The sequence below is a fragment of the Babylonia areolata genome, chromosome 28 (genome assembly GCF_041734735.1).
Source record: "Babylonia areolata isolate BAREFJ2019XMU chromosome 28, ASM4173473v1, whole genome shotgun sequence".
Classification (NCBI taxonomy): domain Eukaryota; kingdom Metazoa; phylum Mollusca; class Gastropoda; order Neogastropoda; family Buccinidae; genus Babylonia; species Babylonia areolata.
The window spans coordinates 2,453,299-2,470,647 of NC_134903.1; the positions used below are offsets into that span (position 1 = coordinate 2,453,299).

Here is a 17,349-nt window from a genome sequence, read left to right on the forward strand (position 1 = left end):
TCAGTCATGGCTGTAGTTTTGTCTGTGTGTCTCAAGTCAGTCATGGCTGTAGTTTTGTCTGTGTGTGTCTCAAGTCAGTCATGACTGTAGTTTTGTCTGTGTGTGTCTCAAGTCAGTCATGGCTGTAGTTTTGTCTGTGTGTCTCAAGTCAGTCATGGCTGTAGTTTTGTCTGTGTGTGTCTCAAGTCAGTCATCAGTGTAGTTTTGTCTGTGTGTCTCAAGTCAGTCATGGCTGTAGTTTTGTCTGTGTGTGTCTCAAGTCAGTCATCACTGTAGTTTTGTCTGTGTGTCTCAAGTCAGTCATGGCTGTAGTTTTGTCTGTGTGTCTCAAGTCAGTCATGGCTGTAGTTTTGTCTGTGTGTGTCTCAAGTCAGTCATGACTGTAGTTTTGTCTGTGTGTCTCAAGTCAGTCATGGCTGTAGTTTTGTCTGTGTGTGTCTCAAGTCAGTCATGGCTGTAGTTTTGTCTGTGTGTCTCAAGTCAGTCATCAGTGTAGTTTTGTCTGTGTGTCTCAAGTCAGTCATCAGTGTAGTTTTGTCTGTGTGTCTCAAGTCAGTCATCACTGTAGTTTTGTCTGTGTGTCTCAAGTCAGTCATGGCTGTAATTTTGTCTGTGTGTCTCAAGTCAGTTGTCAGTGTGTGCCTGTCACTGTAGTGGTACAGGTGTCTTCAGGAAGGGGGGGTTATTCAGCATCAAGGGAAAGGCAGGTGTATGATGGTATTGCTGTAGGTGTATGATGGTATTGCTGTAGGTGTATGATGGTATTGCTGTGCCTGTTGCTAATGCTTATAAGCATCTTGGAATTATGTTTTCCACTCGTCTGAGTTTTGTAGCTGCCTGCAGAGATCTTTCCAGTAAAGCCAGATAAAGTTACTAAATATTATGAAAAAAAAATGCTTATTTAAAATAACGATTCTCTGGACCCCCCCCCCCACCCCTCCCTCCTCCACACGAAGGACTTGACAAGCACACACACACTGCTTGTCGTCAGGTCAGAGATGCACCAGACATCCATACGGCTGCGGTTCGGCCTGATCCTGGAGGCGTACTGCCGGGGGTGTGGTCACTACCTCAAGACGCTGTCCCAGCAGGTGGAGGCCCTGGACAAGCTGACCAAGCTGACCGACACACTGAAAGCCGACGTCACTAGCGTGAGTATAACTGACTTTGAGGCCCTGACCAAGCTGACCGACACACTGAAAGCCGACGTCACTAGCGCGAGTATGACTGACTTTGAGGCCCTGACCAAGCTGACCGACACACTGAAAGCCGACGTCACTAGCGCGAGTATGACTGACTTTGAGGCCCTGACCAAGCTGACCGACACACTGAAAGCCGACGTCACTAGCGTGAGTATAACTGACTTTCAGACTCACTGGGTGGTTGTCTGGACGCTAGTCATTCAGACACGCTGAAAGCTGACGTCACCAGCATGAGTATATACTGACTTTCAGGGGTCTGGACGCAAGTTACTGGACGCAGTGAAAGCTGACGTCTCCAGCGAGAGTATATACTGACTTTCAGATGCACTGTTGGTGGTCTGGACGCTAGTCATTCAGACACGCTGAAAGCTGACTTTCAGACTCACTGGGTGGTGGTCTGGACACTAGTCATTCAGACATGCTGAAAGCTGACTTTCAGACTCACTGGGTGGTGGTCTGGACACTAGTCATTCAGACACGCTGAAAGCTGACTTTCAGACTCACTGGGTGGTGGTCTGGACACTAGTCATTCAGACACGCTGAAAGCTGACTTTCAGACTCACTGGGTGGTGGTCTGGACACTAGTCATTCAGACACGCTGAAAGCTGACTTTCAGACTCACTGGGTGGTGGTCTGGACACTAGTCATTCAGACACGCTGAAAGCTGACTTTCAGACTCACTGGGTGGTGGTCTGGACACTAGTCATTCAGACACGCTGAAAGCTGACTTTCAGACTCACTGGGTGGTGGTCTGGACACTAGTCATTCAGACACGCTGAAAGCTGACTTTCAGACTCACTGGTGGTGGTCTGGACGCTAGTCATTCAGACACGCTGAAAGCTGACTTTCAGACTCACAGGGTGGTGGTCTGGACGCTAGTCATTCAGACACGCTGAAAGCTGACGTCACCAGTGTGAGTATAACTGACTTCAGACTCACTGGTGGTCTGGATGCTAGCAGGCATGCCTGCCATCACTGAGGGCCCGTATTTGTCCAGGAAAGTTGATAAAATGGACAGGGTGTCCCGGTAATATGGATATTTGCTGCATGTCCTGGAAAATAAAAGAAATCCGACCATAACATTTTTTTCTTCTGAAGTGTCAAGTGGGTACAAGTGTACCCTCACATGGCTTTCCAATCATTGCTGAAAACACTCTGTTAAGACTAACGGAAATACCGTTACTGAAGTCACTTCGTGAAAAGCTGGAACTGTCCAAACTGTACCAAAGCCATTTTGTGAAAGTCTGCTCGATTTGTGTCACCGGTGAAGTAACTTTGACAAGACCAGTGTACATGTGAGCTAGCACCGACCGTGTATGTTTGCCAAGATGTTCCTGAAAATGATACCCTGTCCCTGATTCTAATGTGTGTTGTTCCTGAAAAGCAAATTGGGAGGTAGGCATGCCTGTGCTGGCCACTTGGACGAGACGACAGGTCAAGGTCCCGTGTGTGAGCATATGTGTAGCACAAAGAATGTGTGTGTGTGTGCTCAGAGCCAGCTATTTACAAGTATTATTGTTATTATTATCATTATGATAATTGTGTGTGTAAGAGAGAGAGAGATCTTCAGTTTAACGTCTGTTCACTAGAAGTGTTATCAGATGGAACGAAGAGAGATAGTGGGTGAAAGAGAGGGAATGCGTGTGGATATTAGTGTAGGAAAGTGTTATGTATGTTTTAGTGGCATTGAAAATAGTCTATTATTAGAAATGAAAAGTTTAAAGAGATGGTGGTGCGTAATAATTCAGATGTTACAGGGGGGAAATCAGGTTTATGCATATCAACAAGTATTAACTTACAACATCAACTAGTATTAACTCACAGCGATGTAAATATAGATAACGACATTGAATTAAAATACATCAAAGGAGGATAGCAACTGGACTTTAACCCTTTCACCGCCATGCTCGCATTTATGCACAGGCGTGGTAGAGGACCCATGTCACTGAAAGGTGACCATTCATTGGTCAGTTATCCATGAACCTGCTGCTCTTAATGTTCAGTGGTAGGATAGGCCATATTTTCTTTACATCGCAGGGGGAATCCCCAGCTATTCTTAGCCACTATCTTTTCTGTGTTTATACCACAAGGGAATTTTGTACTCTAAATTGACTGGCGGTGAGACGGGCGCAATAGCCGAGTGGTTAAAGCATTGGACTGTCAATCTGAGGGTCCCGGGTTTGAATCACGGTGACGGCGCCTGGTGGGTGAAGGGTGGAGATTTTTACGATCTCCCAGGTCAACATATGTGCAGACCTGCTAGTGCCTGAACCCCCTTCGTGTGTATATGCAAGCAGAAGATCAAATACGCACGTTAAAGATCCTGTAATCCATGTCAGCGTTTGGTGGGTTATGGAAACAACAACATACCCAGCATGAACACCCCCGAAAACGGAGTATGGCTGCCTACATGGCGGGGTAAAAACGGTCATACATGTAAAAGCCCACTCATGTGCATACGAGTGAACGCAGAAGAAGAAGACTGGTGGTGAAAGGGTTAAAATTCCGGAAAACATTCCAAGCAATGAATAACGGTTGTGTGTGTGTGACAGGACGACCACATGCGGTTCCTTCAGGAGCAGCTCCAGCAGCCGGACTATCAGGAGGCGCTGTGTAACCTCCCCTCTCCCCTCAACCCTTCACAGACATTGGGCAAACTACGGTCTGTTGGCTTCTCTCTGTGTGTGGCTGGTGGCTGTGATTGTTATAGTGTGTGTTTGGGGGGGTGGTTGGTGGTGGTGGCTGTGATTGTTGTAGTGTGTGGGTGTGTGGTGGTGGCTGTGATTGTTGTAGTGTGTGTGTGGGGGGGTGGTTGGTGGTGGTGGCTGTGATTGTTGTAGTGTGTGGGTGGTTGGTGGTGGTGGTTGTGATTGTTGTAGTGTGTGTGTGTGGGTGGTTGGTGGTGGTGACTGTGATTGTTGTAGTGTGTGTGGGTGTGTGGCTGGTGGCTGTGATTGTTGTAGTGTGTGTGGGTGGTTGGTGGTGGTGGCTGTGATTGTTGTAGTGTGTGTGGGTGGTTGGTGGTGGTGGCTGTGATTGTTGTAGTGTGTGTGGGTGGTTGGTGGTGGTGGCTGTGATTGTTGTATGTGGGTGTGTGGGTGGTTGGTGGTGGTGGCTGTGATTGTTGTAGTGTGTGTGGGTGGTTGGTGGTGGCTGTGATTGTTGTAGTGTGTGTGGGTGGTTGGTGGTGGTGGCTGTGATTGTTGTAGTGTGTGTGGGTGGTTGGTGGTGGTGGCTGTGATTGTTGTAGTGTGTGTGGGTGGTTGGTGGTGGTGGCTGTGATTGTTGTATGTGGGTGTGTGGGTGGTTGGTGGTGGTGGCTGTGATTGTTGTAGTGTGTGGGTGGTTGGTGGTGGTGGCTGTGATTGTTGTATGTGGGTGTGGGTGGTTGGTGGTGGTGGCTGTGATTGTTGTAGTGTGTGGGTGGTTGGTGGTGGTGGCTGTGATTGTTGTAGTATGAGTGGGTGGATGGTGGTGGTTGTGATTGTTGTAGTGTGTGTGGGTGGTTGGTGGTGGTGGCTGTGATTGTTGTAGTGTGTGGGTGGTTGGTGGTGGTGGCTGTGATTGTTGTAGTGTGTGGGTGGTTGGTGGTGGTGGCTGTGATTGTTGTATGTGGGTGGTTGGTGGTGGTGGCTGTGATTGTTGTAGTGTGTGTGGGTGGGTGGTGGTGGTGGCTGTGATTGTTGTAGTGTGTGTGGGTGGTTGGTGGTGGTGGCTGTGATTGTTGTATGTGCGTGTGGGTGGTTGGTGGTGGTGACTGTGATTGTTGTAGTGTGTGTGGGTGTGTGGCTGGTGGCTGTGATTGTTGTAGTGTGTGTGGGTGGTTGGTGGTGGTGGCTGTGATTGTTGTAGTGTGTGGGTGTGTGGCTGGTGGCTGTGATTGTTGTAGTGTGTGTGTGGGGGGTGGTTGGTGGTGGCTGTGATTGTTGTAGTGTGTGTGGGTGGTGGTGGCTGTGATTGTTGTAGTGTGTGTGGGTGGTTGGTGGTGGCTGTGATTGTTGTAGTGTGTGTGGGTGGTTGGTGGTGGCTGTGATTGTTGTAGTGTGTGTGGGTGGTTGGTGGTGGTTGTGATTGTTGTAGTGTGTGTAGGTGGTTGGTGGTGGCTGTGATTGTTGTAGTGTGTTGGTGGGGGGTGGGGGTGGGTGGTGGTGGTGGCTGTGATTGTTGTAGTGTGTGTGTGGGGGGTGTGGGTGGTGGTGGTGGCTGTGATTGTTGTAGTGTGTGTGTGGGGGGTGTGGGTGGTGGCCGTGATTGTTGTAGTGTGTGTGGGTGGTTGGTGGTGGTGGCTGTGATTGTTGTAGTGTGTGGGTGGGTGGTGGTGGTGGTTGTGATTGTAGTGTGTGTGGGTGGTTGGTGGTGGTGGCTGTGATTGTTGTCGTGTGTGTGGGGGAGGTGTGGGTGGTGGTGGTGGCTGTGTGTGGGTGGTGGTGATGGTGATTGTTGTAATGTGTTGTGTGTGTGTTTCTGTTGTGTGTGTGTATATGTTTCTGTTACATGTGTGTGTGCGCGCGTGTGTTTATTTCTGTTGTGTGTGTGTATATGTTTCTGTTACATGTGTGTGTGTGTGTGTGTGGAAAATGATAATTTGTTGATATGTGTGTGGGGTGGTGGTGGTGGTTATTGTCTTAGTATGTTGTGTGTGTGTGTGTCTGTGTGTGTGTGTGTGAGAGTGGAAAATCATGATTTCTTGAATTCTCTATGTGTGAGTTGGTGGTGGTGGTAATTGTGTGTGTGTGTGTGTGTGAATTATGATCTGTTGATTTCTATGTGTGTGTGTGTGAGTGGGGTAGGTGTTGGGGAATGAGTGTATGAAGTGCATGTGTGTGTGTGTATACATGTGTATATATATATCTCTGTGTGTATTTACACATGTGTGCGTGTGTGTATACATGTGTATATATATCTTTGTGTGTATTTACACGTGTGTGTGTGTGTGTGTACATGTGTATATATATCTTTGTGTGTATTTACACGTGTGTGTGTGTGTGTATACATGTGTATATATATCTTTGTGGGTATTTACACGTGTGTGTGTGTGTGTGTGTATACATGTGTATATATTTGTGTGTATTTACACGTGTGTGTGTGTGTGTGTATACATGTGTATATATATCTTTGTGTGTATTTACATGTGTGTGTGTGTGTGTGTGTTACAGGCAGGCGGACTGTCAGGTGATGACGTCCAAGAAGCTGCCGCTGTGGTTGGTTTGGGACAACCCGGACAGCATGGCGGACATCGGGGAGTGCCAGTACTTCATCATGTTCAAAAATGGAGACGGTGAGACTGGACCAGAAGGTTTTAACAATGATGATAATAATAATAATAAGTATTTATATAGCGCTGAATCTTGTGCAGAGACAAATCAAAGCGTTTTCACACCAGTCATTCACACGCATGCATAACTCTAAACTTGAGAAACTTGTTTTGTTTTTTGTACATAAACCAAATGATTGTGAAGTGACATGCTTGTTAGTGCAGTTTACTTGTGTCGATATAGACTTTAGAGCAATTTTAAATTTGGTTTGTGTGTGGACACGTATGAATTCTAAATAGTCAAGCTGTGTCATAGGGCAGTTTTCTTACTTCATCAAAATAACTGTATGGATCAGCTTTCTGTAAAACTTTCGTACTTTTCAGCTACCCAAGGTAGGCTTTAGTCAGAAGATTGGAGGCATGAAGATTCTCCAGATTACAGTGATTAGCATCAGTTATACAGCCAAACTTGTGCTGCGGGTCAGTGCGGTAAAGCTTGCCATTTTGTCATGGGCGTAAGAAATTCAAGTCGTTGCAAAATACATTTCTCTGAGGTCAGCAGTTGAACTCGGAGCTGAACGATTTGTTTGGCCAGTCGTGGCATGAGTCGATCCTCAACATGCTCTGAATCACTCTCATAAGTTCTTCTTCTTCTGCGTTCACTCATATGCACACGAGTGGGTTTTTACGTGTATGACCGTTTTTACCCCGCCATGTAGGCAGCCATACTCCGTTTTCGGGGGAATGTGCATGCTGGGTATGTTCTTATTTCCATAACCCACCAAACGCTGATATGGATTACAGGATCTTTAACGTGCGTATTTGATCTTCTGCTTGCATATACACACGAAGGGGGTTCAGGCACTAGCAGGTCTGCACATAGGTTGACCTGGCAGATCGTAAAAATCTCCACCCTTTACCCACCAGGCGCCGTCACCGTGATTCGAACCCGGGACCCTCAGATTGACAGTCCAACGCTTTAACCACTCGGCTATTGCGCCCGTCACTCTCATAAGTTAACTTCCTACATTCTCCACATTGCCCAACATATCTTTCACACGTGCTCCAACGCTAAGCAGGGCACAACTGCTAGTGTGCAGGTATCATACAGAATTTTGCTCTCAATAACATGAAGTCAAAATTTTGTCAAACTTTGGAATTTCGAGACAGATTTCATACCAGAACATTTGGTTATAGAATTTGCTCCTGCCCCCCCTTCACAAAAGAAAAAAGACAGTAAGATAAAAGAAAATGAAACTGAAATAAATTATGGACTTTTGACTGTAAGATTGCGGAAAGGTGATAAAAAAAATGATAATGACGATGATGTTGATAATAATGACAATGATAAAAATAAGAATGAATGTACTTACATAGCGCTGAATCGTGGAGAGAAGACAAACTAAAGCTCTTTCATACCAGACATTCACATGCGTGCACAACTCTGAAGTGAAAAGGGATGAACACACACACACACACACACACACACACACACACACACGTGCACACACATGCATACATGCGCTTACACACACAGACACACACACACACACACACACACAGACATGCACACAGACACACACACAGACACAGACACACACAGACACGCCCACATGCACACCGACACACACGCCCACACACGCCCACACAAACACACACACATATATATAGGCATGCATGCACGCATACATCCAAAGTCTAAGACGATGAACTATCAGTAAGGCATGAAGAAAGGCTGTGAGCTTTGAGCTGTTGCACTGTGTGTGGGACAGATCTGCGACAGGACATGCTGACCCTCCAGGTGATTCGTCTGATGGATTCCCTGTGGAAAAACGAAGGGCTGGACATGATGTGAGTGCTTCTCGGGGAAGTCTTTTCTTCTCCTCCTCCTGCTTTTTGTGGGCTGCAAGTCCCATGTTGACTGATGTGTATGTATATGTATGACTGTTTTACAGTCCATTCACGCAGCCATGCTCCGTTTTCCTGTGTGGGCAGGCTGGGTACGTTGTTGTTTCCATAACCTACAGAATAATAGCATACATTTTGTGATCTTAAATGTGGATATTTCAAATTTTGCTTGCTTATACACATAAAGGGGTGCAGGCGCTAGGTAGGTCTGCACATTTATTGGCATGGGAGGTCAGTTTCAGTGCAGCAGAACTTGGGATTGAACTCTAGAAACCTGGGTGAGAGTCCAGCCCTGTAACTATTTTGCCCCCTCACCCATTGTCTCCGGGAAGTCAGGGCTGGGGGAGCAGTTCTGCTTTATGTGGAGTTCTGTATCAGCAATTTTTTTTCTTCTTCATTTTCTCTTTGTTTCAGTGTTACGACATGCACTTTCATTTAAGCTGCTACTGGAGCCTGGCTGCAAACATTTCAGTGTTACGGAAAAAAAGTCAGCAGCTCACACCCATGAAATTTTTCCAATGGTTAGGATGTCAGGGTCTCTCAGTATAGTATCTCCACTATCTGGAAATTCTGCACAAGAAATTCTCCTCTTTTTTATCGCTCTCTTTGTTTCTGGCCAGTTCTTTTTCTGTCATGTTTTTCTCTCTTTTTTTCTGCCTTGCCTGCCAGTTCACCACCATTCTCTGTTGTAGAAGATTGGACTCCTGCCTGCCTTCCTATGCCAAGCCCTAGACACCAGGGATATGAGCTCTTTGTCCTGATGACCTGGAAAGGCTACCAGTCCTTAAAACATTTCAACTTTAAACTTTCTTCCTTGCTATGGACCTTATACCTTTTTAGCCTTTAACCTTTTTATGTGCCTTTCACAGGATGAGTCTGTATGGACGCAGTAGCCAAGTGGTTAAAGCGTTGGACTTTCAATCTGAGGGTCCGGGGTTTGAATCTCGGTAACGGCGCCTGGTGGGTAAACCACCAGAGATTTTTCTGATCTCCCACGTCAACATATATGCAGACTTGCTAGTGCCTGATCCCCCATTGTGTGTATATACACACAGAAGATCAAATACGCACGTCAGAGATCCTGTAATTCATGTCGGCGTTCGGTAGGTTATGGAAACAAGAACATACCCAGCATGCACACCCCCAAAAACGGAGTATGGCTGTGTACATGGTGGGGTAAATAATCAAAACGATCATGCATGTAAAATGTTGTATGGCTGTATGAGTGTGTATGTGTGTGTGACTGAAATCTGATTGAATGACACAGGAAACAAATGATGAGTGCCCATTGGCAGCTTTCAGTCGGCTCTGCCCAGGTAGCCTGTTGTGCAAATGACCCAGTGTTTGTAAGTTTGTAAAGCGCTTAGGGCTTGGTCTCCAACCGAGGATAGGTGCTGTATAAGTATCAATATCATCATCATCATATGGGTTTCTGTCCCTTTAATTAAACCTTTATAACCTTTAACTCATTCTGCTCCATGTACGAGTTAACTGGTACCATGATTACTTCCCCTGTGGGCCAGATGCGCGTATTCTCGTTCCAATACACTGTTCTGATTTCATTTATACTTGCTTGGTACAGTTGCCGTTCTGAGCTGAACCATTTAAACCATGAAAAACAAAGCTTTGTTCATTCCATTAGATTAACAATTCTCCCATTGATTTTCACTTTTGTGAACAACCTTACCTTTTACTGCAGTGGTCTCATGTAGTGCTGTTCCAGGGGAGTTGTAGCAGGCAGGTAGCAGTGGTGTAGAATGAGTTAAATTACCACTGTCAGGGAGTTGTAGCAGGCAGGTAGCAGTGGTGTAGAATGAGTTAAATTACCACTGTCAGGGAGTTGTAGCAGGCAGGTAGCAGTGGTGTAGAATGAGTTAAATTACCACTGTCAGGTAGTTGTAGCAGGCAGGTAGCAGTGGTGTAGAATGAGTTAAATTACCACTGTCAGGTAGTTGTAGCAGGCAGGTAGCTGTGGCGTAGAATGAGTTAAATTACCACTGTCAGGTAGTTGTAGCAGGCAGGTAGCAGTGGTGTAGAATGAGTTAAATTACCACTGTCGGGGAGTTGTAGCATTCAGGTAGCAGTGGTGTGGAATGAGTTAAATTACCACTGTCAGGTAGTTGTAGCAGGCAGGTAGCAGTGGTGTAGAATGAGTTAAATTACCACTGTCAGGTAGTTGTAGCAGGCAGGTAGCAGTGGTGTGGAATGAGTTAAATTACCACTGTCAGGGAGTTGTAGCAGGCAGGTAGCAGTGGCATAGAATGAGTTAAATTACCACTGTCAGGGAGTTATAGCAGGCAGGTAGCTGTGGTGTAGAATGAGTTAAATTACCACTGTCAGGGAGTTGTAGCAGGCAGGTAGCAGTGGTGTAGAATGAGTTAAATTACCACTGTCAGGTAGTTGTAGCAGGCAGGTAGCAGTGGTGTAGAATGAGTTAAATTACCACTGTCGGGGAGTTGTAGCAGGCAGGTAGCAGTGGTGTAGAATGAGTTAAATTACCACTGTCAGGGAGTTGTAGCAGGCAGGTATCTGTGGCGTAGAATGAGTTAAATTACCACTGTCGGGGAGTTGCAGCAGGCAGGTAGCTGTGGCATGGAATGAGTTAACCTTCCTGCATGCCTGTCATGACAGGATGATCCCCTACGGGTGCCTGTCGACGGGGAAGGACGTGGGGCTGATCGAGCTGATCAACCGGGCCAAGACCATCACCAAGATCCAGTCGAGGGGCGGGGCCCGTGCTGCCATTCAGCTCGACTCCTCCCAGCTGCACAAGTGGATCAAGGAGAAGAACCAGGACAGGTTGTGGTTTTATTCACTCTTTTTCGTCACCTTGGGCGACTTTTATTCAGTCAGTTCACCGCCATCTGCAACCATAGTCGACATTGAGGGGTCATGTTAAAAGGACTGTTTTTCACAGTGTAACAAAGTTCACCACTGTAAGCAACCATAGTCGACATTGAGGGGTCATGTTAAAAGGACTGTTTTTCACAGTGTAACAAAGTTCACCACTGTAAGCAACCATAGTCGACATTGAGGGGTCATGTTAAAAGGACTGTTTTTCACAGTGTAACAAAGTTCACCACTGTAAGCAACCACAGTCGACATTGAGGGGTCATGTTAAAAGGACCGTTTTTCACAATGTAACAAAGTTCACCACTGTAAGCAACCATAGTCAACATTGAGGAGTCATGTTAAAAGGACCGTTTTTCACAACACGCTTAGACAGGCCCTGAGTGCATGCATACATATTTGTGTACCAATCAGAGTGGATTTCTTTTACAGAATTTTGTGTAGGAGACATATTGTGTTCCATATGATCTGTGTAGGAGACATATTCTGTTCTGTATGATCTGTATAGGAGACATATTCTGTTACATATGATCTGTGTAGGAGACATATTGTGTTCCATATGATCTGTGTAGGAGACATATTGTGTTCCATATGATCTGTGTAGGAGACATATTCTGTTCTGTATGATCTGTATAGGAGACATATTCTGTTACATATGATCTGTGTAGGAGACATATTGTGTTCCATATGATCTGTGTAGGAGACATATTCTGTTCTGTATGATCTGTATAGGAGACATATTCTGTTACATATGATCTGTGTAGGAGACATATTGTGTTCCATATGATCTGTGTAGGAGACATATTCTGTTCTGTATGATCTGTATAGGAGACATATTGTGTTCCATATGATCTGTGTAGGAGACATATTCTGTTCCATATGATCTGTATAGGAGACATATTGTGTTCCATATGATCTGTATAGGAGACATATTCTGTTCCATATGATCTGTATAGGAGACATATTCTGTTACATATGATCTGTATAGGAGACATATTGTGTTCCATATGATCTGTATAGGAGACATATTCTGTTACATATGATCTGTATAGGAATATATAATTGTCCGAACGCTGTGACACCTTGAGGAACTGAACTGAACCATAAAGGAAAGTGGCAGAGTGGTTAAAATGCTTATCTCTCAGTACAGTAACTGTGAGTGTCTGGAGTTTGGATCCTGGTTTCACCCTCTCTCCTAAGTGTGACTGGAAAGTCAAAGTGAGCATCTGTTCATTCCTTTGAGACGATAAACCAAGGTCCTGTGTGCAACACGCGCTTTGTTTTTTTGTTGTTGTTTTTTTTGTTTTTTTGGATAGTCGTGTCCGACTATGACCATCAGAACAGCAGAGGAGGCAACTGCTGTTCTGACTATCTGGGCCAGAATTTGATTATAATGGAGAGTGTCTTGCCCAAGTACATTCCCACTCTCTCAGCCAAGAGGATTTTAGGACAGTCGACGTTGGGATGGTTCCCAAAGGCCAACTAGCCCACAAAGCTCAGCACTAAGAGCCAGTGCAATTTTGCCTCCTAGTTTGAGAGTCATAGTCCTTCACAAAAGACTAAGCTGTAAATGGTTTCCCATTGACTGGAGAAACCATTGATAATACAGCTCTGACTTTGCTGTTGGCCCAAATGTAAAGTTGTGTCAATCTGTGATATAAGCCGAGTGTTGGGCGACCTATGGCAACGAGTGTTGTTCTCTGGCAACATTCACAGATATACATGCACTCACTCAAGGCCTGACTAAGCACGTTGGGTTACGCTCCTGGTCAGGCGTCTGCCCAGCAGATATGGTGTAGCATGTATGGATTTGTCTGAACATGCCGGGTGCATGCTGGGTATGTTCTCTTTTCCATAACCCACCGAACCCTGACATAGATTACGGGATATTTAATGTGCATATTTGATCTTCTGCATGCTTGTACACACGAAGGGGGTTCAGGTACCGGCAGGTCTGCACACCTGTTGACGTGGGAGATGGGGAAAATCTCCGCTCCTTACCCACCATGCGCCATGACCAGGATTCGTACCTGGGACGGCCCCAGAAACAGAGTATGGCTGCCTACATGGCGGGGTAAAAACGGTCATACATGTAAAAGCCCACTCGTGTACATTCGAGTGAATGAGTTGCAGCCCACGAACGAAGAAGAAGTACCAGGGACCCTCAGGTTGAAAGCCCAAGGCGACGGGCGCAATAGCCGAATGGTTAAAGCGTTGGACTTTCAATCTGAGGGTCCCGGGTTCAAATCACGGTGACGGCGCCTGCTGGGTAATGGGTGGAGATTTTTACGATCTCCCAGGTCAACATATGTGCAGACCTGCTAGTGCCTGAACCCCCTTCGTGTGTATATACAAGCAGAAGATCAAATACGCACGTTAAAGATCCTGTAATCCATGTCAGCGTTCGGTTGGTTATGGAAACAACAACATACCCAGCATGCACACCCCCGAAAACGGAGTATGGCTGCCTATATGTCGGGGTAAAAACGGTCATACACGTAAAAACCCATTCATGTGCATACGAGTGAACGCAGAAGAAGAAGAAAGCCCAAGGCTTTAACCACTCAGCTGTTCCACCCTTCACATGATTGTGTGATGAACTTTTTTTTTTTTTATCCTGCTCCAGGTATGAGGAAGCGATCGACGCCTTCACCCGATCATGTGCCGGGTACTGTGTGGCGACATTCGTGCTGGGTATTGGTGACCGCCACCCTGAGAACATCATGGTCACTGAGGATGGGCAGGTAACTCCTTTAGGTTTTGGGTTTTTTGTTTGTTTGGGTATCGTGTGCTGGGTACTGTGTGGCAACATTCGTGCTGGGTATAGGTGACCGCCACCCTGAGAACGTCGTGGTCACTGAGGATGGGCAGGTAACTCCTTCAGGTTGTTGGGTTTTTTGTTTGTTTGGGTATCGTGTGCCGGGTACTGTGTGGCAACATTCGTGCTGGGTATTGGTGACCGCCACCCTGAGAACATCATGGTCACTGAGGATGGGCAGGTAACTCCTTTAGGTTGTTGGGTTTTTTGTTTGTTGGGGATTTTTTTGTGGTTTTTTGTGGTTTTTTGCTGTCACATTAACTGCACCATTTCGGTGGTGTTACTCCCACTCTGCTCATTCCGAGCCCTCCGACCCCCACCCACCCAACTATGTACACAGCTGTCACACACAGTCAGCAGTTCACAGGGAACTATGGGTGTTAGGTTGCCTGCAGACCACATATTTGCGGAGACCCTGCGCTGCTGCTGCTGCTGAGTGTATTTTAACTCTCTCAGTACGGCCAGTCCTCTCTTCTCCTCTACACAGACCCCTTGGATGTCCAGTGGGTGTCTGAATGACCCAACCTTCAGCTTCCGTCGTCAGAATTGTGGTATTCTTTGTCAACGTTCACGTCTTCAGTATAAGAGTCTTCCGCTTGCAATATTTTGATGATGGTAATTTGGGTGAAACGCTGTTAACGTCGTCTCTTTCGCCATTTGTATGGAAAGAGTTAAGTGGTGTTGTGCCTGTTTTGAGCTAATATACTCAGGACACCACCTACTAAGTCCCCTGCTGACGGCAGTAATGGCCTAGTCTGGAGGGATGCTCACTCTGTCTGGACCTGTGACAAGGCCATTATTGTTGTCAGAATAGGGCATAGTATGTGGTGTCCTAAGTACGTTAAATCAAAACAGGCATCACCGAACTTTGACAAGTAATCGATATTAACTTAGACTTTGACAGATATTTACATATCTTTGAAAAGTATTCCATATTGACTTAGGCATATATTTACAAATCACCTTTAACTTTGACAAGTTCCCCACATTGAAGTTGGCACATATTTACATTTAAACTTTGACTTTTGCAGTATTCCATATCAGCTTTAGACTTAGGCAGGTATTTACATATCAATTTTGACAAGCATTCCATCATGACTTTGGCAGGTTTTTACATACCAACTTGAACTTTGGCAGGTATTCCATATCAACTTGGCAGGCATTTACATATGAGCTATTTGACAGGTATTTCCGTACCAACTTTAACTTTGACAGGTATTCCATATTGACTTTGGCAGGTATTTACATTCCAACTCTAACTTGGGCAGGTATTCCATTTCAACTTTGGCAGGTATTCTATATCAGCTTTGACTTTGGCAGGTATTTCCATATCAACTTTACATATCAGTTTTGACTTTGGCAGGTATTCTATATTGATTTTGGCATGATTTTGGCAGGTATTTCCATAGCAGCTTTAACTTTGGCAGGTATTCCATATTGACTTTGGCAGTTTTTTACATATCACCTTTGACTTTGGCAGGTATTCCATATCGACTTTGGGCACTTCCTGGACCACAAGAAGAAGAAGTTTGGCATCAACAGGGAGAGGGTGCCCTTTGTGCTGACAGAGGACTTCATGAGGGTCATCGCCAGGGGATCTGACAACCCTGCCAAACAGCGGGGCTTCAAACAGTAAGTGTTGGGGCGCTGTGTGTGTGAATCAGAATCAGTTTTAATGTCAATTATAACCTTAACAAGGTTTATAAGACACGCATGCAAAGTTACATGTAACCACATACCAAAAGCAAAAGCAAAGCTGTGTGTGTGTGTGTGTGTGTAGGGGTGTTGAGGGGAAATATTTGTGTGTGGGCGGGGGAGGTTTGAGTTTGTGTGGGGAGGAGGGAATGTGTGTTCATGGTGTGAGTTTGTGGGGAAGGGGGTGTGGGGGGGGGGTTGGGGCGGGGGGAGTGTGTTGGATGTTTGTGTCGGGGGAGGAGGGTGTTGTGTGGATTTGTGTGAGTGTGTGTTGTCTCTGACAACCCTGTCAAGGCAAGGGGGCTCAAACAGCATTGGGGCATTGTTCGTGTGTTTGGGGGGGTGGGAATTGTGGGGGATGGTTGTGTGTGTGTTTGGGGGGTGGGAATTGTGGGGGATGGTTGTGTGTGTGTTTGGGGGGTGGGAATTGTGGGGGATGGTTGTGTGTGTGTTTGGCAGGGGGTGGGAATTGTGGGGGATGGTTGTGTGTGTGTTTGGGGGGTGGGAATTGTGGGGGATGGTTGTGTGTGTGTTTGGCAGGGGGTGGGAATTGTGGGGGATGGTTGTGTGTGTGTTTGGGGGGTGGGAATTGTGGGGGATGGTTGTGTGTGTGTTTGGGGGGGGGGGGGGGAAATTGTGGGGGATGGTTGTGTGTGTGTTTGGCGGGGGGTGGGATTGGAGCGTGTGGAGTGTGTGTTGAAAGGAGAGGGGTGTGTGTGCAGGGGGAAAGTTGTGTGAAAATGAGCTGACTGAGCTCTGGCACTCAAACAGTAAGGATTGGTGTTGAGTATGTGTGTGGAGGGGAGGGGGGGGGGGGGGGTGATGGGTTGTTACTGGAAGGAGGTGTGTGTGTGTGTGTGGTATAAGCATCGTTCAGTGTGACAACTCTCTCTCTGTCTCTCACACCTTCTTCATTCATTCATTCTCATTCTGTCCCCCACCCACACCCACACCCCACACCCCCCTTCCCCCACACACAGGTTCCAGGAGCTGTGCTGCCAGGCCTACCTGGTGCTGCGGAAGCACTCCCACCTGATCATCACCCTCTTCACCATGATGCTGCAGTGCGGCATCTCAGAGCTGCAGTCCCTGGACGACATCGGCTACATCCGCAAGACCCTGGCCGTGGAGAAGACGGACGAGAAGGCGCTGACCTACTTCCTGGAGCAGTTCAAGAACGCCTATGGTGACTCCTGGACCACCAAGGTGGACTGGTTCTTCCACAACATCAAGCATGCGCATTGAGTTTTGAGGGAGTGTAGTGTAGGGTAGGGTGGGGAGGGTGGTGTGTTTGGAGTGTGGGGTGGGTCGGTGGGTTTTTTTGTTTTCTTTCTGATGCTAGACGTACCTTCTGAGTGGGGAATATAGGGGGATGGGTTTTTGATTCCTGTTAACCCCCCAAAACGGAGTATGGCTGCCTACATGGTGAGGTAAAAACGGTCATAGACGTAAAAGTCCACTGGTGTACATACAAGTGAACGTGGGGGTTGCAGCCCACGAACGAAGAAGAAGAAGAAGATTCCTGTTGGACACTTGGCCACTGGTTTGAGTTTTGGGTGGATGTTTTGTCTTGGCAGTGTGTCTTTTTTGTGTGTGTGTGTGTTTGTGTTTTTTTTTATAGG

General features: G+C 46.4%; 1 protein-coding gene across 2 annotated transcripts in view; it reads left to right on the forward strand.

Annotated features, from left to right (window-relative positions):
* The window catches only part of LOC143302127 (phosphatidylinositol 4,5-bisphosphate 3-kinase catalytic subunit alpha isoform-like), a 46,889-nt gene extending 29,557 nt beyond the window's left edge, over positions 1-17,332 (forward strand). For both annotated transcript variants that reach the window (XM_076616675.1, XM_076616674.1), the window contains exons 14-21: positions 992-1,151; positions 3,755-3,864; positions 6,359-6,480; positions 8,229-8,307; positions 10,996-11,163; positions 13,841-13,958; positions 15,513-15,664; positions 16,708-17,332. In XM_076616675.1, the coding sequence (XP_076472790.1) occupies positions 992-1,151; positions 3,755-3,864; positions 6,359-6,480; positions 8,229-8,307; positions 10,996-11,163; positions 13,841-13,958; positions 15,513-15,664; positions 16,708-16,972 (1,174 nt within the window). In that variant the 3' untranslated portion in view covers positions 16,973-17,332. The remainder of the gene's footprint in view (positions 1-991; positions 1,152-3,754; positions 3,865-6,358; positions 6,481-8,228; positions 8,308-10,995; positions 11,164-13,840; positions 13,959-15,512; positions 15,665-16,707) is intronic.
* Positions 17,333-17,349: the final 17 nt, after the last annotated feature.